The sequence below is a fragment of the Oncorhynchus mykiss genome, chromosome 13 (assembly GCF_013265735.2).
Source record: "Oncorhynchus mykiss isolate Arlee chromosome 13, USDA_OmykA_1.1, whole genome shotgun sequence".
Taxonomy (NCBI): Eukaryota; Metazoa; Chordata; class Actinopteri; order Salmoniformes; family Salmonidae; genus Oncorhynchus; species Oncorhynchus mykiss.
The window spans coordinates 42,932,641-42,957,118 of NC_048577.1; the positions used below are offsets into that span (position 1 = coordinate 42,932,641).

Here is a 24,478-nt window from a genome sequence, read left to right on the forward strand (position 1 = left end):
TGGTGGTAGGCGTAACATCTGGGGATAGCCAGAACATGAATAATGTTGTTCAGATGGGGCGGGCTCATATATAAAGTCAAATATCATTAAATATTTGTTAGGGTGAATCTCTTTGGATAGGCTCTTTTTTTAAATAAATTATTGGGCGGAGTCAATGCATATTTCAAGAAAGCTTCTGATCGTTGACGTACTATCAGGCCACGGTAAAGGTGACATTTCTATTGGACAATGGTGCCTGGTCTCACGACAACAACAGCCAGGATTAAGCCAATCACGAGTCGACCTGGTTCACAAACGCTGTTTGTAAAATGACGTAAGTAGTGGAAAACAAGATGGCGACGTCTAAATTGTAAATGAGTTTATCTAAGTAGATATCGGCCTCTCTGGGGCATTGTTGAGGTGTTACCTGTCCTCTGATAGTTTAATAAACTTAGAGCTAAGATAACGTCACCTTATGCGTTGTTAACGCTTCAAAGATCCCTGGACATCCTGGTTCTTTCCTTCAGCAACCTCCGGTTAAAGCTGGGGAGGCGAAGTTCTGAATTTCATTATGGACAGTAACGTTAGTGGGGAGTATATCTCGACCATGGAAAATATGGATCCGACTTTGTCAGAACTAGGGGACGAATTTACGCTGGGAGACATCGATGGTGAGTTACTATTTATGTCATAATTGACAAGAGAATATGGAATTTTTGTGCGTGTTTGTCCACGAAAGTTTGTGTCCTATTTCCGCTTTCTGACAGTATTTCGTGTCCTCGTCGCGGTAAGGCCGGGAGTCTGGTGATTTGTATCATGTGTCAAGCAGGCTCGCTTGTACATATAGGTATTGCAATCGCATTTTACATCTGTGAAGATTAAGGCATATTTAAAGGGGTGGTTGGCCTAGTGGTCATGCAACAGTTTAGTGTGTGCGTGTGAATTAACAACTCCTCAAATGTAACTGAGTGTGACTCAACTGTGAGCTGTGTCATTCAATTACCTGTAGGCAAAAAGTTACTTATACTTTCCCAATGGCTTATTAGCCTAGTTTTACTTGCTTCCTATTTATCTATGTTCTTGTTCTGAGATGTTTTTTGTTGTCATGCTTGTCTACCTCTTTCCTGGCTGTCATACCATTGAGGGTTTGTTCATCAATAATGGAGAAAAAAGTGACTCACAATGTCTATTCATAACTGGCCCATCAGTAATACCCCTTCTGTTTTTATGACGGGGAGACATGTCCGCTTCACCCTGCTCATTCATAGGCTCAGCACATTGACTCAATATGGGGATAACATCACTGTTCCCATCTTATCAAAACAGCAGTTTTACCCTTGGCACACTGTGAAAGGATGGAGCTTTGTGTTACTGGTATCGTCCCGACCCTACTATCTAGAATTTTCTCCCCACAATTCCCAATGCAATAGCTGCTCTGGTTACATAACCTATTTTCTCTGCTCTGAGCAGACCTAGGAAACTGTCCCCGTTTGACAGTTTTAGTCCTTTGTGTCACAATTGTCTAGGGGCTTGGGGCTCTGTTTTGTTTTGTGCCTCTGAAAGCCAACCCCCTGTGGAGCCCGATGAAGCAGACAATTCCAATGAATGATTAATATTAGACGAGACACTTATTCATTTTTTCAGAGCCTTTTCGAATGTGAGATGGACCCTATAAGCCATTTTTTCATCAATCTACCCATAGCCTCTACAGTAATGTATTATTTATTTATTTATTAAACTTTTTTTTTTTTTTTTTTTGCCCAATTTGAGACCAGGGTCTCATTCCCAATGGTGCCCTGAAAACAAACTACTCACATGATAATTCAATGCTAGGAGATACCCGTAGACTTCAAGTCATTACTACCTAATTGGGTGCAACCTTGTATCAGAGCATTTCATGTTATTCTATATGTAAATCCGAGTGATAACCATTTAGCATTATAGGATAATGCCATAAGGAAGAAATAGGCTATTTCACTTTAAGGTCTAATCTTTATTCCACACTAATAAATAGTATGATTATTTACGATGTTATGCTACATTTTGTTATATTACATTAGAATCCCAATGGAATAGTTGTTGTACAATATTGTACATATTGTATAGTATTGCACCAGTATGCCTTTACCGGTTTGGTATGATATATTACTTTCGAATACTGGTATAATGGTTGTACAGTATCATACATTTTCAATAACAGATTGGTCGTACAGTATCCAATGTTTTGAATGCACCCGTAAACGGCATTCTGCACCCGTAGAATGCTGTTCATCGACTACAGCTCAGCATTTAACACCATAGTACCCTCCAAACTCGTCATCAAGCTCTGTGCAACTGGGTACTGGACTTCCTGACGGGCCGTCCCCAGGTGGTGAGAGTAGGTAACAACATCTCCACCCTGCTGATCTTCAACACTGGGGCTCCACAAGGGTGCATTCTGAGCCCTCTCCTGTACTCCCTGTTCACCCACGACTGCGTGGCCATGCACGCCTCCAACTCAATCATCAAGTTTGCGGACGACACTACAGTGGTAGGCTTGATTACCAACAATGACAAGACGGCCTACAGGGAGGAGGTGAGGGCCTTCGGAGTGTGGTGTCAGGAAAATAACCTCACACTCAACGTCAACAAAACAAAGGAGTTGATCGTGGACTTCAGGAAACAGCAGAGGGAGCACCCCCCTATCCACATCGACGGGACAGTAGTGGGGAGGGTAGTACATTTTAAGTTCCTCGACGTACACATCACGGACAAACTGAATTGGTCCACCCACACAGACAGCGTTGTGAAGAAGGCGCAGCAGCGCCTCTTCAACCTCAGGAGGCTGAAAAAATTTGGCTTGTCACCAAAAGCACTCTCAAACTGTTACAGATGCACAGTCGAGAGCATCCTGTCGGGCTGTATCACCGCCTGGTACGGCAACTGCTCCGCCCACAACCGTAAGGCTCTCCAGAGGGTAGTGAGGTCTGCACAACGCATCACCGGGGGCAAACTACCTGCCCTCCAGGACACCTATACCACCCGATGTCACAGGAAGGCCATAAAGATCATCAAGGACAACAACCACCCGAGCCACTGCCTGTTCACCCCGCTATCATCCAGAAGGCGAGGTCAGTACAGGTGCATCAAAGCAGTGACTGAGAGACTGAAAAACAGCTTCTATCTCAAGGCCATCAGACTGTTAAACATCCACCACTAACATTGAGTGGCTGCTGCCAACATACTGACTCAACTCCAGCCACTTTAATAATGGAAATTGATGTAAAAAATGTATCACTAGCCACTTTAAACAATGCGACTTAATATAATGTTTACACACCCTACATTACTCATCTCATATGTATATACTGTACTCGATACTCGATACCATCTACTGCATCTTGCCTATGCCGTTCTGTACCATCACTCATTCATATATCATTATGTACATATTCTTTATCCCTTTACACTTGTGTGTGTGTATAAGGTAGCAGTTGTGGAATTGTTAGGTTCGATTACTCGTTGGTTACTACTGCATTGTCGGACCTAGAAGCACAAGCATTTCGCTACACTCGCATTAACATCTGTTAACCATGTGACCAATACAATGTGATTTGATTTGAAATGCTTTGACCAACTCAATATTGCTTCACCTGTTTCCTCTGTGACTGAATTTAATATAACAATGCATGATCTAACTTCCTTCATACTGGACACAAAGACAGGCACATGGTATCCATGAGTTCACCTGACTCTGGGGAAGTAGGTAAAGGTCATCATTGCCAAAATCCTGAAGTATCTCTTTAACAGAAGTGAGATGTTGTGCAGAATAGTTTTGTAAACTAAAAGGAGAAATTAAGTGAATTGCAGGAATTGAGGTCCAGCTGACCTTCTGATAAAGGATGCAGTGATATTAAACCTGTCACCTGTGATAAAGCGAAGCAGGCTATGGTACACTGCATCCAAGGGTTTTAGAGTTGTGGCTGCTGCGTTCTGATAAATGGTGTCCCCGTAATCATAAATGGGAGGACGATGCATTTATTGGCCTAGGTGTCTAGCCTTTCTTTATCGCAAGTGTGAGTTCAAGGTTGCAGCCCCTCATTGATAAAAGTGTGAATATTCTTTAACCCCGATTCTTCTAGCATCGTTATCTATACATAGGTCTCTACAGGACACTTTTTCCTCCTGTCACCGTGGAATCTATAAGACCATTCCAAAGTCCTTTGAAGCCCATACTCTGGACATGCTTTCTGTATACGATGACATGTCTTAGACGTTGCCATTAGAGAAGGGATTTTGGTAGTATTTCTAACAGCAGCAGTTATAAAATGATTTTTAGCAAATGTAAAGCTGTCATTTGAGTAATGAGAAACTCTTCCCATTGATTACAGGCCTGTTATGCACCCCAGACAATGGTAAACCACATGAGAACATTTAGCCTACCTCTGGATTTGAGAGATGGCATGCCGGCATGGTTGTGACGTTGTGGTCTTACGATAAATGGACAAGAGTTAAACACACCCTGCAGTAGACGACTTTAGAAACCGTTTCAACATGTAGGCTACTCTCATTTCTTGTAATACCGGTTTGAAACTACTAGTTTTCTTTAGCATATGTAACTCCACAGCTCTTATCAGTACCGTCGTCCACTATCAAGACCTACTCCACCAGTAGCTGAAGTAATGTTCTTACCAGGATGCTCTTTTACCTCGTTCTCAGGGCATCTGTACTAGATTACCATGTCATTTGTCAGGGCTAGTCGTTGGAAGTCTTTCCTATAAGCACTAGCTGGTTGGCGCTCTCTTCCTTGACTCTGTGCCAGAACAGTATCAGTGTATCAAACCAAGGCCACCACTCCATAAACCTCTTAATTCCTTCAGTGACCTTGCCCTGGCAGTAAACAGCATTGTCACTGTAAGTCTCTTCTAGAGGTCACTGTGGATTCTCCTCTTTCCTGTGATCTCTTCACTCAAGGCCAATTTCTAATGCAGGTTAATAATCTTCAGTGCCTTCAGAAAGTATTCACACCCCTTGACTTTTTCCACAGTTTGTTTTATATAACAGCCTGAATTTAAAATGGATTCAATTTAGATCTTGTGTCACTGGCCTACACACAATACTCCATAATGTCAAAGTGGAATTATGTTGTTTTTTTAAGCTGAAATGTCTTAAGTCAATAAGTATTCAACCCTTTGTTATGGTAAGCCTAAATAAGTTCAGGAGTAAAAAAATTGCTTAACAAATCACATACTTTTAATGGACTGTGTGCAATAATAGTGTTTAACATGATTTTTGAATGACTACTTAATCTCTGTACACCACACACGTAATTTTCTGTAAGGTCCCTCAGTTGAGCAGTGAATTTCAAACACTGATTCAACCACAAAGACCAGGGAGGTTTTCCAATGCCTTGCGAAGGACAGCTATTGGTATACATTTAAAAAAAAAGACATTGAATATCCCTTTGAGCATGGTGAAATTCTAATTACACTTTAATTACATGAGGCCAATGGTGACTTTAAAACAGTTAAAGAGTTGAATGTCTGATAGAACACTGAGCATGAATCAACAACAGTAGTTACTTCACAATACCAACCTAAATGACAGTGTGAGAAGTAGGAAGTCTGTACATCACGGAGTACCACTCTTCATATTTTCAAGCATGGTGGTGGCTGCATCATGTTCTGGGTATGCTTGTCATTGGCAAACACTAAACACTAGAGCTAAGCACAGGCAAAATCCTAGGGGAAAAACAGGTTCAGTCTGCTTTCCAACAGACACTAGGAGACAAATTCACCTTTCAGCAGGACAATAACCTGAAACACAAGGATCACTCACATAAGAGGACAAAACTGAAAAAAATGTCAGATTAAATTGCAGTTCCTCACAATGAAATGAGCAATCTTAATAAAGATTGTTACAATTTTTAAAAACTTTATACAACATTTAACAAAAATCACTTTGGGCAGTGGTAGGAACTCCAGGTCCAATTCATTAAGGCCTTTGAAGCTGTTAGAAAAGTCCAGAGTTGTGGATCTGCCCTTGTGACAGGTTGTACGGCCCAGTACATCAGTGGGGCCTAGCTTCCTGACATCCAGGACCTAATATACTAGGCAGTGTCAGAGGAAGGCCCAAAAAATGGTCTGACTCCAGTCACCCAAGTCATAGACTGTCCTCTCTGCTACCGCACGGCAAGCGGTACCGGAGCGCCAAGTCTAGGACCAAAAGGCTTCTTAACAGCTTCTACCCCCAAGCCATAAGGCTGCTGAACAACTAATCAAAAGGCCACCTGGGCTATTTACATTGACCCCTCCCCCCTATTTACACTGTTGCTACTCACTGTTTGTTATCTATGCATAGTCACTTTACAAATGACCTCTACTAACCTGTACCCCCTGCACATTGACTCGGAACCCCCTGTATATAGTTTCATTATTGTTATGTACATTTCTTGTTACTTTTTGATTGTTTTACTTTAGTTAGTAAATATCTTATTAACTCTCTATTTCTTGAACTGCAGTGTTGGTTAAGAGCTTGTAAGTAAGCATTTCACGGTAAGGTCTGCTGTATTCGGCACAAGTGACATCATATTTGATTTGACTGCAACAATGAAGCCCTACCTCCATTAGAGGGCCATATTAACAAATGGATTGTGTCTAATAAGCTAATTTTATGCTAACTATGTAAAGTCAAATTTCAATCAGTCTATTCAATCAATTGCCATTGCACATGATTTTATGGCTAAGAATAAAGTGCATTTTTAGCTCACCCACAACCGGACACTCATGAACCCCTTGAATTATTATCTCTCCTCAGAGATGCTCCAGTTCGTCAGCAACCAGGTGGGGGACTTCCCAGACCTCTTTGAGGACCAGATGTCCTCTACAGGATCCCTACAGAACGGTGCTGGGGCCACCCCACGCCCACCCCCTCAAGCCCCACAGACACCCCAGACCACTACCACAGTTTATCAGCACAGCAACGTGACCCTTACCCCCACCCAAACACTGGCCCAACAGTCCCTGCCCCTCACCCCACCACAGACCCCAGTCCAGACGTTCTCTTCAGGGCAGCATCAGATCCGCGCCCCTCCCCTGCTCCAGCCTCGGCCCCAGATGCAGGCCATCCAGCCCCAGCCCCAGATGCAGGCCATCCAGCCCCAGCCCCAAATGCAGGCCATCCAGCCCCAGATGCAGGCCATCCAGCCCCAGCAGCAACCCACCATCCAGGTCCACAGCCAGAGCATCCCCATGCAGACGCATAGCTTCCCTGTGCACACCCTGGTCCAGACCCACAACCAGGCTCTGCCCATCCAGACCCAGGCCCAGACGGTGATGATCACAGCCAGCGGTGGCCAGTCCCGCTTCATCCAGAACCCTGTCATCTGCCACCAGAGTCCCACTACAAGCTTCCAAGGTTGGAGCAACTTTTTTTTTTTTAACACTGAAAAGATTTGTTCACTGGGAATCGGTGGTTATTCATTAGAAATGCACTTAAAGATGGTTATCATGTGAAATTATTCAGTCCTACATGCTTTTCTATATGAATGGTGCTCTTTGATAATGTATCCATACTACATACCTCTCTTTTTTCCCACAGTCCTCCAACCGCAGATGCAGAGCATAATGACATCACCACAGGTTCAACCCATGACCATCCAGCACCAGAGACTACTGCAGACGGGCCAGACCATCCAGACTCTCTCTACAGCACCTACAGTCCACACCATGCAACAGCAGGTTCAACAGCTACCAGTGAGTATCAAGCTTCATACTTTACAATGTTTGAGTCCCTAATCAAAACTAGCTGCGTCCAATCTTTATAAAGTCTCTCTAAATACGTGCAGATCCTAGCATGGTGTAACCATAGACCTTGTGTTGTGTATGGCATCACTGGTTTTAACTGATCCAGTGTCCCTGGTCTCTCTCAGCTTCTGGTCCACCAGCCTCAGATTCTGAAGACAGAGAATCTGGTTCTGACCACCCTGAAGCCTGATGGGACACAGGTTCTGTCCACCATGCAGAACCCCGGGATCACCACCTTGACCCATCCTATCCAGACACAGACTCTACAGGTACCGGTAGGTCTCTATACTATCTGTCTGCTTTGCCCTCTCCCGTTCTTTTCTCTCTGTTCAGGGTCTAATGGGGACGGTCACATAGACCCAGATTAATCCTGAACTTGTACTGAAAAGTACTTTAAATAGAGATGACCAGAGAATTCAATTGAATATGCTTATCTGTGTCATATGTCACCACTGACTTTTACCTTAACTCTTCCCTCAGACTCTGATGGGCAGTAACATCCTGACCACTGTGCCTGTCATGATGGGAGGCGGAGACAAGCTGCCCATCAAACAGCTGTCGTCAGGCACCTCCCACTGTGTAGGTGGGAACAGGCAGGTGATGGACCACGGGATGGGAATGGTGATGGGTCCAGGGGGGGTGATGAAGGAGGGGGAGAGGAGAACCACCCACAACATCATCGAGAAGAGGTACCGCTCCTCCATCAATGACAAGATCCTGGAGCTGAGGGACCTGGTCATGGGTGGCGACGCTAAGGTCAGGAAAACCAAGTGATACAATAATCCAACATTGACTATCTTTGACCTTACAGGAACATTTGGTTTAGTTTTATTTTGTGGTCCAAGTCCGATAGAAACTTAGAGGAGCATGCTAGAATAATTTGAATGTTTCACAGGTGTCAAACTTAATTAGGCTATAAAACCACAGATTCTTGGTATTTCCTAGAGTACAGGGAAGTCAGAGGAATGGAGTTGTACGTATAGGGCACTCTCACCAAATGTACACTGACACATTGCTAATGTGTTTGTACGCAGATGCACAAGTCAGGAGTGCTGAGGAAAGCCATCGACTACATCAAATACCTGCAGCAGGTCAACCACAAACTACGGCAGGAGAACCTGGCCCTCAAGATGAACAGCAAGAACAGTAAGTCCCCCATTTATTACTAGTTAATCCATCACAACTTCAGTTCACGTAACACATTGGGCTCTCTCCCACTTCCTCTCTGTCAGAGTCAGTGGTGCTGTCTGACGATGTGGAGATGAAACCAGAGATGCTGATGATGTCACCTCCAGCATCAGAGTCTGGTTCAGGATCTCCTCGTGAGTTCTCTCCATACTGCATCGACTCAGAGCCTGGCAGTCCCTTACTGGACCATGAGCAGGTACTGTGATGATGATAGCCAAGGAACTGTGATGTTTTTGTTGTTGTGTGGAAATTGTTTGAATTGAATGTTGCGAAGGTTGAACACTTACATAGTAGTTGAACTATTCTCTCTCGCTCTCTCCTCTCAGGTGAAGAGTGAGCCTGGCTCACCCTCTTCCGTGGGTGTGATGGATCGCTCTCGTCTCCTCCTCTGCGCCCTCACCTTCTTCTGCCTCTCCCTCAACCCCCTGCCCTCTCTCCTGGGATCTGAGGCCCAGGGCAGCTCTGGCTTGACCTCTGCACACGGACCCTCCAGGACACTGTTCTCATTACCCAGCCAGACCCACAACTTTGGTCAGCCCCTTAGTTGACCCTTATACTGACCATACAAGTCCTATTGCATTCACGATAGGCTATTATAGTCAGTCATTATTATTCTTAACAGTAAGAGTTCCCTGTTGGGAGTTGTTTTGAGGATGTATTGGACTATATGTATCTTATACTGACTCCTCCCTCTCTTTCCCACAGCGACTTGGCTTTGGTGCCTGTTGCCATGGTTGACGGTGTGGATGTTGAGCGGTGTTGGGGCAGTGTGGGGCTGTGTTAGGGTCCTCTACCTCTGGGAGCCTGTCACCCCCCTCCACTCGCCCAAATCCGTCTCCTTCTGGAGGCAGCGTAAACAAGCAGACCTACATCTCAACAGAGTGAGTTCACATCCCTTTATGTCTGAAGGATTTTCCCTACCTTATTGTTTTTCTCTGTACCTGTGTTTGAGTATCTCCTTTAACTGGTGCCCTGATTGGGTAAAACCATCTCTTTGTGTCTATAGGTAGATGAATGCCAAGTTCCATAAGTATTCTTATAGATTTTCCCACCTCTCCACTCCTACAGGGTGACTATACAGCAGCTATGGCCAGTTTGAAAACCTGCCTGTCAGTCTTGACCAGAGCCCTGCCCACCACCAGTTGGGACCTCCTCTTCTCACTCTCCTGGAACTTGATTCGCTACTGTCTGCATCACCCCACCCCTCTGGGCTGGCTGGTTCGCCAGGTTGGTGGGAAGCACAAGGGGGAGGAGTCCAAGACCAGCTCCCGGGACGCAGCTCTGGTCTACCATAGGCTGAGCCAGCTGCAGCTCACAGGTGACTACACTGAATAGTCTAGAACGTTGAGCCTAGGTCCATATCATTAGTCATTGTAAACACGATAACATAACACAGTAGTACCCCATCCTCTGTCTGGAACTTCTCTCTCTCTCTCTCTCTGTGTGTAGGGAAGCTTCCCCAGCGCAGTGGCCTGTGGGCTCTGTCTCTGTCTATGAGTGCCGTTAACCTCAGTGAGAGCGCCCAAAGCAAGATGGCCCCTGCCCAGCAGGCCCAGATCTATGTCACCGCGGCAATAGCTCTGCGCACTGTACTGGGCCACCACCTCTCCTGCCTGCCTGTGAGTGTCTCAGGGCAACCATCCATCCTCCATTACTAACCCTCCACATCCCTCCATTACTGCTATGGTAATGATATCTCTGATACTATCCACTCACTGTCATCTTTCCCCACATGTCTGTGTCCCAGGGTTACCTGTTGAGCTGTGCTGAGGCTGTGGCCAGCCAATCAGACTCCAAGCCCATCCCTGACTGTCTGCACTGGCTCTTCACTCCATTGGGCAGGCAGTTCTTCCTCAGCTGTGATTGGTCTGTGAAGTCTGAGAGCAGAGAGGGCGTGTACACTTCCCAGAGAGACCCAGGTATGAACAATAAAGTCGATGGAAGAGCTAATAGTGTATACAGAAATGCCCTCATGCAACAATTACGCCTTTTAATTATCTTTCTTTCCCTCCTTCTTTCTCTCTCTTCCTTTAGCTGACCCCATCGCCCAGCTGCATCGTTGTTTCTGTGAGAAGCTGCTGGAGAGAGCTGTGCACTCCCTCATCCAGCCCCACACTGACAGGGAGGCAGGCAAGCCCAAGAACGACTCGGGGTAAGGCCAGGGTCCTCGGTGCCCAGTTACTCTCCTGTTTACCTATGCAAATTGTTTACTTTACTTTGTTTACTTTTCTTCACTCTCACTCTCTGTCTCTCAGGGAGTTCTCCAGTGCCTTGGAGTTTCTCCACCTATTGAACAGCTGCACAGAGGAGTCCTCTTCTCCTCCCTTCCCAGCCCCACCTAATCACACCACCATGCCAGGTACTGGAATGCACACGTTAGTGTGAACCACACCATGCTCTGTGTGGGACAGATTTCTTTACAGATTTCTCCCATCTTTGTTTCCTACGAGATGATCTGATGCTGTGAATGTGTATAGATTTTTTTTCTTCTTCTCATATGTATCTTGAACACTAAAGATAAACTCTTTATGATTAACATAATTGACTTGTTCAATATAACACGTGAACCATTTTTGCTAGACCCCTTGATGCCACAGTTGAAGTCTAATGTTGTCATGTAATCTCTTCTCTGCTTAGTGGCAGACCCAGTGAGTCGCTGGTGGGCATTGGTCCTAAAGGCTGCTGCCCATTGGCTGCAAGGAGATGATGTCGCTGTGAGGTCACTGCTGGCAGAGGCAGAGCGCATGCCCAGAGCTCTCCATACCCTCGAGTCAGTATACTCCGTTTATGTTGTGTGTGTTTTTTATTAGTCGTATGTACAGGATATACCTGGTATACACAGTCCAAAGAAATTGTTACCTGCAGGTTCCTTCTGGACAATAACAAATAAGAAAAGATAACAGGAACATAAAGTAAATGGCTCAGTAGAATAGAATAAACATTTTAGTATAATACAGGAAGGTACAATTTAGTCCAATATTTATACATGTTTTGGGGAAGGGAGGATTGGGGGGCAAGTGTTTAATTTGTGGAGTATTTAGTCATCTGAATAAGAGTCTGGTAACATCAGTTGTGCTAAGGTGTGGAGTATAAGAGCAGGTGGTCTCTGAGCCCGTTGGTAACAGACCTCATGCTCTGATACCGTCTGCCTGACCGTAACGTAGTGAGCAGCTCGTGGCTGGAGTATGTGGGGTCCTTGATGGTGTTGCGGGTCTTCTTCATGCACCGTTTTCAGTAGATGTCTTGGAAGTGTGGGAGCATGGTCCCAGTGACGTGTATGTAAAGGACATTAGAAGCATTGCCATAATCCTATGTTTTCCCTGTCGTCCTGCAGTCATCCGTTGCCCAAGGCTGTGCTGCTGCTGTGTAAGGCGGTGCAGATGAGCCTGTCTCCTCTGAAGGGAGAGGGGGCGGTGGCCTGTCTGTCTCACTGCGACAGGGCCAGCAGCTACCTGCGCACCAGCATCTCTGTTCCCCTGTCCGCCCAGTCTGGAAACGGGCTCAACAAGGTACTCTCCCAAAATGCAGGTGTTTAGGATGCAAGTGAATATATATATATACACTCTCTGTGATTTCTATTTGAACCAACTCTAACCTTTGTGTATATACATGCAGTAAAGGTTGTAATGGAGCTTGGTTGATTCACAGTGTTCATTGGTCATATTACACACACACACCATGAACAAACATATACTGCACACGGTGACCGTTGTATGGGTGCTCGTTTGACTCACAAAAGCACAGGTACAAGCTGACTCTAGCTAGGTATAGTTTGTGTGTGTGGTAGGGGGTGGCTGTAGTGCATTGTAGTTGCATTGCATGATCCTGCAGCCCAGTGCAATGTGTCTGCAGTGCAGTACAGGGGCCTCCCAAATCTGCAGGCACCTGCAACACACCATATCCAGGTCGAGACGATGCTTACAGTGCATGTACTGTCCCATATGACTCCCTTAGTTTCCATAACTCATTGTGTAGTCATTTATTATGTAGTTCAACACTTTTTTTTTTTTCTTCTTCCCCCCCTTCCTCTGCCTTACTGTTGTCTTTCCTATACCAAGGGGGTGGAGCTCCTGGTCTGTGACCTCTTGCTGACCCTCAGGACCAGCCTATGGCAAAGAGGAAGCAGCAGCAATGGGGAGCCAGGCCCCGCCCCTGGCTCCCAATTGGCTGGATTCCAGCGGGACCTGAGTTCATTGCGAAGGCTGGGCCAATGCTACAGACAGGCACAACACAAGGTAACTAGGGATTCAGACCAGCTGGCTGGTTCATGGATTATTCATGGCTATCTGTGGTGTAATAACGTATGTTCCCTCTCTTGTCCTGCCCCAGGTGTTCCTGCATGAGACCACAGTGAGGCTGATGGCTGGAGCCAGTCCCACCCGCACACACCAGCTACTGGAGCACAGCCTCCGACGCAGGACCAACAACCCTGGATACACCACGGGTAAGGACACACACACTTCAATTATTATCATGAATGATACCATTTGAAGTTGATATCAAATGTGTTTTTGATTTCAAATTAACACAAATGTAGTGCTTTCCTCACAAATGTACTTTTTCCTCCTCCCCTCTTCTCCTCCTCCGCCCTGCAGCAGAGGGTGACTGTGTTCTGGGTGAGCGTGAAAGGGCTCATGCCATCCTGCTGGCGTGCCGCCACCTACCCTTACCCCTGCTGACCCCACCAGGGCACCGTGCCCGCCTGCTGGCCGAGGCCAAGCGCACCCTTGAGCGTGTGGGCGACCGCCGCTCCCTACAGGACTGCCAGCAGATCCTGCTCCGCCTCAGCGGGGGCACCACCATCGCGGCCTCCTGATGCTTCCCCCCTCAGACAGATCTCAGATCAGTTAGACCCACACACGTTAATGCTGACTTGTGATCTACTCACTTAGAGTACTGATCAGTGGTCAGTGATAAGTTATTCTCCACCACATATTAGAAATTAGCCCACTTATACAGATCCCAGAACAGTCACATAGCCCTATAGACATATTACTGATAAATTACTAGTCAGCCATTTCCACACAGCATCTAATTGTCAACTACGCAAACAGTCGTATCTCATGGACATATCACAGTACAGGAGAGACACCAAAAGGGACCTTCAATCTTCACACTGCCAGCCTGAACATTGACTACTGTTAACGTTCTGGCAGTGCCTAACACACCCCCATATCCTCACAGAAGGAGATTTGTATATAATGCAGTCCATACACTGGACATGGTTTCTCACATGCTCACTAGTATAATGCTAACACTGTAATGTTGCTAACACTGCTTAGCGTAGAGAGAATCTGCTTATAGGCCCCAAAGGGAAAAAGGGTCAAAATGGCTGCCATTGGGTCTCATCCACATACAATTCAGTCTCTCTCTTTGCTTGGCTAATTAGCCAACAGTTATTTTGAGTTGTGCCCTGCGATGAATGGACCTTCATCCACAAGAGGTTGTGCTCGTCGTGTCTGAAGCTTTATGACAGAGCTGTAATGTCACAGGTAGATGACGGGCTGCACATGCACTGGCATTCCAAGTTCTAGATGCTAAATGCTAAAATGTCATGTACCTTCAAGCTTCACAATGATACATTGAAAATGTATGTATTTTTGACAGGCCAATACAATAGTTCAACGCAAGGAGACCGACTGTGGCTTCAGTGCATTCTAGCTTTGATAGTCACCCTCTAGCCTCTACTGTACAATGCAAAATAACTTGCTTTTCACAGTACAGTGCAGAGTAGTATCTATTTATATCTACCTCATTGACTGTACAATGCCAGTGTACTCAAGGGCAATATACTGTAGTACCACACCAGTTGGCATGGTGACAGTTGACAGTAGTCGTACAGTACACAGAGCAGCTTTATTTAGACTCAGCAGTGCAGTGCAATATTAATGGGCCAGCACTGTAAAAGTGCCATTCGTTTTACAATAAGAAAACAGGTTCATGGATTGGAGAGTCAACGTAAATGGAAAATCAAAGCCCAATTCTTTATACTAGTTTTATATATACATACATTCAGTCAGTCGCATACACAGTATCACAGTCATGATTGTATATAGATTGTACATTCTGTAGCCATGTAGAGACAGCAGTCTTGAATAGAATGAAGCAGGATGTTCTTATGTATGTGAGAGGGGAGAATAATGTGTAGAAAGAAGGTACCATCAACTCTGTAGGAAGGTTAAATGGTTTGTGTATTGGCCACCAGCCAGGGGCCGAAGTGAGTTGACTATGTTATTGACCAAACAGTTTGGTCACTGTCACTAAGGTTGATTCTGACCAATCTGATTGGGAAGCGCTCAAGCATAATGGCCTTGATGTAGTTAACAATTATTTTATGTTTTCAGTGTCAGAGCTATCCTCGTGGAATCTGTCCAATTGCTTTTAATTTTATTGTCTGTTGGCTAGACTTTGTCACTTTTGTCATTCTCATCTTTGTGTTCTGATTTTCTTATTTAATGGCTGTAATATTATACATGCTCAGTTTTCTTTTGAGCAATCTTGTTTTATATTGTCAAGGCAACCTAGGGATATAAACTGTTGGAGTGTGAAGGAGTGACTTTTTTTTTATTTTTAAATGAGGATAATGGAGTTATCCTAATATTTTATGCAGGAAGTACTGTTGTCCATCAAGACATTAGTATGGCAGTTTTTATAGGGCATCATTATTTGGCACATTGTAGTGTTTTGACATGAACTCCAATGCACAGAAATGTGTTAATACACTTTACCCTAATATGAGAAAGACCGACTGTATGTCTTCCAGTTCAACCCAGCTGTATTCACCGCTGTATGGTGTCAATTTACCCAACCATGTCCCTTGTATCTGCACCGTTATTTCACATTGAATTCATCAGACTGGTTAGTGTGGTCTAGTAAGTGCTGCACAACCAACCATCTGCAGTGAATGGACATACTACGATTTATAATGTTACAAAATATCTCCTCTGTTTTCCCCTCTCTGGATTTGTTTTAATAAAAGATGAATGTGGACAGCATGTGTGTTTGTTTGTGTCTTATTTTTAAGTTGCTATAAATGCCAAGCAGTAGGGATGCTAAAGTAAAAATGTTTCCACAATATTTTTTTTAGACAGAACACTCTTAAAGCAATGTTAGTGGTCTGCATTATGCTCACACACTCATCTTGACCCTTATTAGGTGTTTCACTGGAGCTAGCGACTGGGCTCGTCAATAAAACTACACTGGTACTGTTTATCCACCTGAAGGCGGGGGAAGAAGACCACCCACACTTTACTATACTAGTCTCTATTCCTGCTTTCTTGGCTAGTTGCTGGTTCTTTCTCTGCCCCTCGGCTCTCTTCCTCAGTCCCTGGCCTTATTATTGAACTCATGATGTACATTGGGGCAAAAAACTATTTAGTCAGCCACCAATTGTGCAAGTTCTCCCACTTAAAAAGATGAGGCCTGTAATTTTCATCATAGGTACACTTCAACTATGACAGACAAAATGAGGGAAAAAATCCAGAAAATCACATTTGTAGGATTTTTTATGAATTTATTTGCAAATTATGGTGGAAAATAAGTATTTGGTCAATAACAAAAGTTTATCTCAATACTTTGTTATATTCCCTTTGTTGGCAATGACAGAGGTCAAACGTTTTCTGTAATTCTTCAGAAGGTTTTCACACACTGTTGCTGGTATTTTGGCCCATTCCTCCATACAGATCTCCTCTAGAGCAGTGATGTTTGGGGGCTGTTGCTGGGCAACACAGACTTTCAACTCCCTCCAAAGATTTTCTATGGGGTTGAGATCTGGAGACTGGCTAGGCCACTCCAGGACCTTGAAATGCTTCTTACGAAGCCACTCTTTCGTTGCCCGGGCGGTGTGTTTGGGATAATTTTCATGCTGAAAGACCCAGCCACGTTTCATATTCAATGCCCTTGCTGATGGAAGGAGGTTTTCACTCAAAATCTCACGATACATGGCCCAATTCATTCTTTCCTTTACACGGATCAGTCGTCCTGGTCCCTTTGCAGAAAAACAGCCCCAAAGCATGATGTTTCCACCCCCATGCTTCACAGTAGGTATGGTGTTCTTTGGATGCAACTCGGCATTCTTTGTCCTCGAGTTGAGTTTTTACCAAAAAGTTATAATTTGCTTTCATCTGACCATATGACATTCTCCCAATCTTCTTCTGGATCATCCAAATGCTCTCTAGCAAATTTCAGATGGGCCTGAACATGTACTGGCTTAAGCAGGGGGACACGTCTGGCACTGCAGGATTTGAGTCCCTGGCGGCGCAGTGTGTTACTGATGGTAGGCTTTGTTACTTTGGTCCCAGCTCTCTGCAGCTCATTCACTAGGTCCCCCCGTGTGGTTCTGGGATTTTTGCTCACCGTTCTTGTGATCATTTTGACCCACGGGGTGAGATCTTGCGTGGAGCCCCAGATCGAGGGAGATTATCAGTGGTCTTGTATGTCTTCCATTTCCTAATAATTGCTCCCACAGTTGATTTCTTCAAACCAAGCTGCTTACCTATTGCAGATTCAGTCTTCCCAGCCTGGTGCAGGTCTACAATTTTGTTACTGGTGTACTTTGACAGCTCTTTGGTCTTGGCCATAGTGGAGTTTGGAGTGTGACTGTTTGAGGTTGTGGACAGGTGTCTTTTATACTGATAACAAGTTCAAACAGGTGCCATTAATACAGGTAACGAGTGGAGGACAGAGGAGCCTCTTAAAGAAGAAGTTACAGGTCTGTGAGAGCCAGAAATCTTAATTGTTTGTAGGTGACCAAATACTTATTTTCCACCATAAGAAATTCATTAAAAATCCTACAATGTGATTTTCTGGATTTTTTTCTCTCATTTTGTCTGTCATTGAAGTGTACCTATGATGAAAATTACAGGCCTCTCTCATATTTTTAAGTGGGAGAACTTGCACAATTGGTGGCTGACTAAATACTTTTTTGCCCCACTGTATGTCCCTCCTTTTCTGTCTCCATCTCCCTTTGCTGAAATCTTTTCTTTGACTTGGGCTGAATAGTGGTGTCTTACAGCCACTCCCCACAGTAGAAATAACTATTGTGTCTCCAGACTCGCTCTCTTTATTAATCCGTAGGAATGTCCTAGCAGACTGTGGCTCCCAGTATTTGACTACCCGGTGTCATGTTCAGAGTGGAATGTGGTCTCTATTTGAAACTCGCACAGCAAATTTGGGTTGGTCACACTGCTCTGGGGTAGGCAGTGTCCACCAAACATTATTCCATCCTCGTAGGCTTTGGTTTCAACAGTGCTACATTTTTGATAACGGCCAATTGCTTAGTGCATTTTCAACAAATTGTTCATAAATATGTTGGCAATATTAAAGTCGTACACTTATCAATGTTTAATGTAGGCATGGCAATGTTATTTTACTTGCATCAGAATTCTAAATAACATTTAATTTCAATGTACTTTTTAAAATTACTCTTCTAGAACTGGACATTGGAGAGAATGGCCACAATTTCAAAGAACCAAAGTGCTTGGGAGGTTGTCCCAGTCGGACCACATTGTATGATGCACACAAGGCAGGGACTTTTGAAGCAAATCGCCTGCTGAAAAACAAGCTCACGTGTTATCAAAATGAAAAACATGAAGAACTGGAACAAAAAGGAAAAGGGGAAGCATGAGAAATTTAAGAAAAGAGAGAAATGTGTGGTCATGTTCAACGATAACGAGCGACAGTGAGTTTGGCACATTATAAACAGCACAGGAGTCCCTCAACGCATAGCAAGCTAACGTTAGCTAACTATAGAGCATCTCTGGCTAAACTAGCTAGATTGCTAGGTAGGTCTCATTTACATGGTCAGCTTGTATGATATGCCATCATTGTTGATAGAGAATCATAAGCCACATCATCCTGCCTCTCTGTGTTTGAGAAATGTGTTTAGTGCACCTCTAATTGGTTTGCCAAGTTCTCATTAATCCTATCAGAAGTTAAGTATTGGTGAATGCAATAAATTGACCACAAGTGACTTGTCATGAATGTACTCATCCGTTTGACTTATCGTATCTCCTGCAGGGATTATCTGACAGGATTCCACAAGAGAAAGGTGGAGAGGAGGAAAGCAGCAGTGGTGGAAATCCAGACCAAGATAAAGGAGGAGCAGAAGAGAGTCAAAGAAGAGGTAAACACCGGCTAAGAGAAAAAGCACAAGATTAAAACCAAGTATTAATTAAATAGACATGGTGTGTAAAACTTGTCACTTTAGTGGAGTTTTTGATGAAGGAAATACTAACAATGTGGTCAGAAGGGTGCACAAATCATATTTACTCTTTAATTCCAGAGACACAAGGAGTATTTGAAGTTGCTGCAGGAAAGAAACGAGGCTCTCGGTGAGTTTGAGCGAAATAATTAAATATGTCCGCTAGGCTTGACAGAATATTGTTGGCTGCCTTCACTTGCCCTTATCTGTGTTTTCAGGTTTACCCAGAAGTGAACATGTAGTGTGAATCCATTTCACTTACTCTTATTGTTATGGTTAACTCTCCACAGATGAGGATGATGATGATGAAGAAGATGAATTGGAGGATGTAATAACGGGCACAACTGAGTCTGTACAGTACGATCACCCCAACCATACTGTTACCGTAACAACCATCAGTGACCTTGACCTCACGGGGGCCAGCCTCTTTGCACCAGAAACCAATCAGGTAAAGCATTTGTTGCTGATTTCCACATCCCATGTTATGTTTTGAAATTGTTTTTCTGAAAGGTATTCAAACTGTACATTTTCTTTTGAAGGTTACTGAGGAGGAGAAGGAGGTGGAGGAGCAGGAGAAAATGAGTGCTATGCCAAAGAAATCTGGGAATCCGATCCTCAATAAAAAGTAAGTTGTGTTTATCCTCACTCACATTTAATGAAAATCACTTGTAATCATTCCTTGTGTTATTGATAATGGTCAAATTCACTGGAGGATTTAAAAAATGGGTAATAATTTATGCAAATTTCATTATTCCTCAACAACTGTGTTATACACCCTTCTAAGGAATAGTAAGGAGCCCCCAATTCCTGTTCTATTGTCATTCTGTATTCAGTTCTGACAGCTAATTTAGTCTAATATGATGCCTATATATATGAGCAGTGTGGTGGCAAGTTATTCTCACACGTTATTATCCCCCCTCCTCCCTCTCTGCAGAATCTGCTCACTGAACGCCTCGCTCCACGCTCACCAGACGCAGCGGAAGGGAAGCAGGAAGGGGAAACAGGAAGGCAAAGGACGAGGCCGGCCAACAGACAAGAAGCCATGTGCCACAGACAAGAAGGGCAGAATTGAAAAGAACAGAGTTGGGAGGACCAGCAAGAAGCAAAGACGCAGACTGACTGGGAAGAGGGTACATCACAAGGACTGAGAGTTATGAAAAAATAGACTTGCAGTGTAAGGGTCTGTCTGGCCTCTTTGTTTGATCAGGATCCTAAGCAGCCATGATGGACATTTAGAGTTTCTATGGTACCAGTTGGGAAAGTCTACAGAGCAAACAAATACACAAACTGCACATATTCATTCTCATTGAAAGCCAATGTCTGCTCGATCCAGAGTGGCCGTTTCAAACACTTTGTTTAACCAATTGGACACGACCTGTCTGTTTCCTGTGTTAGGCTCTCTCCTTTCTACATGTTTGTTTATATGCTAACTGCTTTGGTATGTTGTATTCATCCAATGTGTATATGCTCAAAGTTTGATTAAAAGAAAAGGATATATACCAATCACTTGGAAACCTGACTCCTCAGTCAACATCCTTTTCCGAGCATCAGAGAAGAGATCTTTACGTGTGTATTTCTAGACATTATAGTACCCCATGCCCTCATTTGTTTAGATTTCAAGAAATGTGGTATAGTCAAGGATCTTAGTGTATGCTAATCTCATACCTTAGCAGTGTTTATTTATTTACACTAACCTGAGCTAACGCGTGCCATCTGTCACAAGCAGTTCATTTTGCTTTCTAAAGCTCATGATATCTAATACAACCTTCAATAGAGTAACTGTCATGCAATTGACTCCATATTGGTTCTAGGTCTGGCAGACTGATAGGTTCTCTGTAATGTTAAGCAGAGCCAACATGGCAGTCAGAAGTGCATCAGTTTCATCCATTGTTGGAACAGCCAATCGGATCCATGTAAGAGTAAGAGCCTCAGGGGGATTGTGAGCAGGGGAAGAGGCTTGTGCCGGGGGTCTGATGGACAGTATATTACCTTTCTCTAAATGGCATATTCTCAGTTTAACTGACGGCTGAGAACTCTTCTGTCAGGTATCGTTGAAAACCTCTTCCTCTCAAATTTAAAAGAGAATAATTAAATGAAAAATAATACACATTAAGAAATCTAACAATTAATTCTTCAATACTTTGACTTGAATTTCGATTTTCATTGCTGAAATGTTTTTAAATTGGGATGTTACCAAGTGCTCTCGGTGACGTTTAGTAATGATATTAATGATATGCTGGAAAGAGTTCTATCATCTTCCTTTCTGTATTGTGTTTCACTATATCCTCGTGTGTAATTAGTTTTCACTTAGCTTAACTGTTCCATTTTATCGCACTAACCATGAAATAATGACCCTTGTGGATTAAATATGCTACAGCATTGCTTCCAGCTCTGCTACATCGTCCTATAACAACTACGCTGTAATAATATCCTATCAATATCTTACACTGTGTACATATAAATGTTGAAAGGATTTTAGCTGTTTTTTTCTCCTTGTGGACTACTGTATATTTTTTTGAAATCCACAATTTTCCCTGAAGTACTACTGGTACTACTGTTTTACCACAACCACTTTTTTCTACTTTGTGGTGTTTTAGGCTCATTAAATACTGTGTTTGGTTTTATCTGCCTTTACAGCCTGTGTTGTTCCTCAGTATTCTCCGAGGTGTGCGATGAGTGAGCGCCTGCCACCTCTGGACTCGCCATGCCCCTCTCTGGCGATGACCTTATCTGTCCCAAGTTCCAGCCCAACATCTTCGACTCCTCCCGCTGCCACGACTGCCTGCGCCAGAAACACTTGCACTCGGGCACGAGTACAGGCACGGGTACAGGCGAAACACCACAGCTGAGCCTCAAAGCGAAGAAGGAGCCAGGGCAAGCCACTGTACCTCCAACAGCACCACAGGCAGTGGAGACGTATACCAGTGCCAAGACAGAGGGAGAGGGGATTAGAAGAGTGGTGAGTGATAGGATTATCTGGGCCTATACAGACAGGTGGAAGGCAAGATATGGGGTCAGGGAAATGGTCAGATAGACATTGAGGTCAGACAGTCACGGATCAATACACAAGAGGAAGTAAGGGAGATGGCTGAGTGGTAATGTTGACTTTGAGTCTACTTAAACTTTGGCTAGCAGACTATCGTTTCGGAAGGGGAAGCTACTATGTTTAACCAGTAACACTCCGTGCTGAAGATGGACTACAAAGTGCTCAGTAACAGACGTTGGTGAGGTATGACCCTGTGTTGTGTGTAGTGAATAAGGAGGAACGTATGAAGGAAAAGATGTGAGGAGGGCGGTGAAGAGAATGCTCCCATTACAAATTAATGATGGGAGATCATTTACTGCCCATTTGGGAATCACTGGTAACATTATACATGAAGGCAGGTTACAGAAAGCACCGGTCGGCCCACATCTACACAGAGTATGTCATTGCAAAGGCATACTCATTTATGAGGACACAACTGTTTATTGGTAGCATAGCAATCTCCTTGTTTTGCCTTTGATTGCCACAAATTAGGCAAATATACATTTTAATTTAATGTTTTTCATTTCTCTATTACATTGCAATACCTTTTGTATACCTACCTAGTACTATGATATTATAAAGTTGTTGTTTATATTGCCATTAATTCAAGTCAAACTGAAGATTAGAATATGTATTTTAAGACAACCCAGAGGAGGGTTGTATATGTCAAGAAAAAAACTGCTATGAAATAATAATGAGGAGAACTACAATCTAGGTAGAGTTACAACGGTGTAACTCTAATCGAGCGACAGACAGAACGTGTGAGTATGAGAGGAACGTCTTGAGGAACAGAGGAGTGAGACAGAGGGGAGACACTATTCATGAACTTCCCAATTTGGGCATGGAGCTATAAAGAGAGACTTGGAGGTGTTGCTTTTGATAACGATGACTGTGTTAAACCTGTGTTCATTGTTAATATGTATCTGTAAATGAATGAGGCTTTGTAGGCCAAGTGAGATAAATTGTGCTAGTTCCAACAAAACGTTTAGTTTCTATGGCTGCTCACTGTCTTATCTTGTCAGTGTTTGCTTTTCTCTCATAGTACAAAAAGTATTTGTCAGTGTCTGCTATTTGTTTTTTGTGAAAATGGACATTGAATTTCGTTTAACCAGAATTATTGACAATTGCAGAAAGTGCTAGTTAACATGGTATTACACTTCAATACATTAAGTCATCTGTAGCCCCATTGGCTGATGTTCTTTTTTTGTTTGTCGTTATTGTGATTGGTCTGTGTGATCTTGATGACCTATCAGGAGAACTCTTATGGCCTGTCAGTGGTGAGCAGCTTCTGTGATGTCAGCGGAGATCAGCTGTGTTACGAGGAGAGCTCCTTGTGCATCCTGAGCCCTGACTGTGACCTCTACATCTGTGACGGAGACGACGACGACAGCACTGACAGGTTCTGTTCAGAATCTATTGGCTCTAGTGTGTGTCTGAGATAGAAGCTCCACTAAGGAGAAATGTTTAGTACAAAATAATGTTTGTTTACTCTATGCACTTGTGTTGAGATATCTTTGGAGACTTGGCATTTCATTGGGCTTTATATTTAGGTATTTTGCAGGGGGGAAATGTAATTTACGAACTAGGTACAAAGAACTTCAAACAAGAAACTCATTGAGCATGCTTTGTAAACCAAGTAGTCATTGAGCCTCATATTGCGATTCTAGAGGGACAATATATACAGTTGAATTCGGAAGTTTACATACACCTTAGCCAAATCCATTTAAACTCAGTTTTTCACAATTCCTGACATTTAATCCTAGTAAGATTTCCTTGTTTTAGGTCAGTTAGGATCACCACTTTATTTAAAAAATTTGGAATGTCAGAATAATAGTAGAGGGAATGATTTATTTAAACTTTTAATTTCTTTCATCACATTCCCAATGGGTCAGAAGTGTACATACACTCAATTAGTATTTGATAGCATTGCCTTTAAATTGTTTAACTTGGGTCAAACGTTTCGGGTAGCCTTCCACAAGCTTCACACAATAAGTTGGGTGAATTTTGGCCCATTCCTCCTGACAGAGCTGGTGTAACTGATTCAGGTTTGTTGGCCTCCTTGCTCGCACACGCTTTTTCAGTTCTTCCCAGAAATATCTATAGGATTCAGGTCAGGGCTTTGTGTTGGCCACTCCAATACCTTGACTTTGTTGTCCTTAAGCCATTTTGCCACAACTTTGGAGGTATGCTTGGGGTCATTGTTCATTTGGAAGGCCCATTTGCGACCAAGCTTTAACTTCCTGACTGATGTCTTGAGATGTTGCTTCAATATATCCGCATATATTTCTTTCCTCATGATGC

At 43.6% G+C, this 24,478-nt stretch overlaps 2 protein-coding genes across 4 annotated transcripts; both read left to right on the forward strand.

Moving 5' to 3' along the window:
* Positions 1–303: 303 nt before the first annotated feature.
* srebf2 (sterol regulatory element binding transcription factor 2) lies at positions 304–15,946 on the forward strand. 3 transcript variants are annotated; one of them, XM_021558052.2, is made up of 19 exons: positions 304–650; positions 6,775–7,374; positions 7,558–7,712; positions 7,889–8,038; positions 8,244–8,519; positions 8,798–8,909; positions 8,996–9,147; positions 9,278–9,482; positions 9,657–9,832; positions 10,020–10,269; positions 10,401–10,570; positions 10,699–10,870; positions 10,986–11,103; positions 11,207–11,310; positions 11,589–11,721; positions 12,286–12,460; positions 13,010–13,186; positions 13,281–13,395; positions 13,550–15,946. In XM_021558052.2, exons 1-19 carry the CDS (start codon positions 551–553, stop codon positions 13,765–13,767), a joined length of 3,558 nt encoding a protein of 1,185 aa, XP_021413727.2. In that variant the 5' UTR covers positions 304–550; the 3' UTR covers positions 13,768–15,946. The 3 variants fall into 3 exon arrangements, with proteins under 3 accessions (XP_021413727.2, XP_021413726.2, XP_021413728.2); XM_021558051.2 differs by having other exon boundaries at positions 305–650; positions 13,547–15,946; XM_021558053.2 differs by having other exon boundaries at positions 305–650; positions 7,889–8,032; positions 13,547–15,946.
* A 2,492-nt stretch (positions 15,947–18,438) lies between these two features.
* On the forward strand, positions 18,439–20,666 carry nol12 (nucleolar protein 12). The gene is made up of 6 exons (XM_021558055.2): positions 18,439–18,630; positions 18,969–19,074; positions 19,234–19,282; positions 19,443–19,600; positions 19,692–19,777; positions 20,087–20,666. The coding sequence occupies exons 1-6, from the start codon at positions 18,530–18,532 to the stop codon at positions 20,298–20,300; spliced, it is 714 nt and encodes a 237-aa protein (XP_021413730.2). The 5' UTR covers positions 18,439–18,529; the 3' UTR covers positions 20,301–20,666.
* The last annotated feature ends 3,812 nt before the right edge of the window (positions 20,667–24,478 follow it).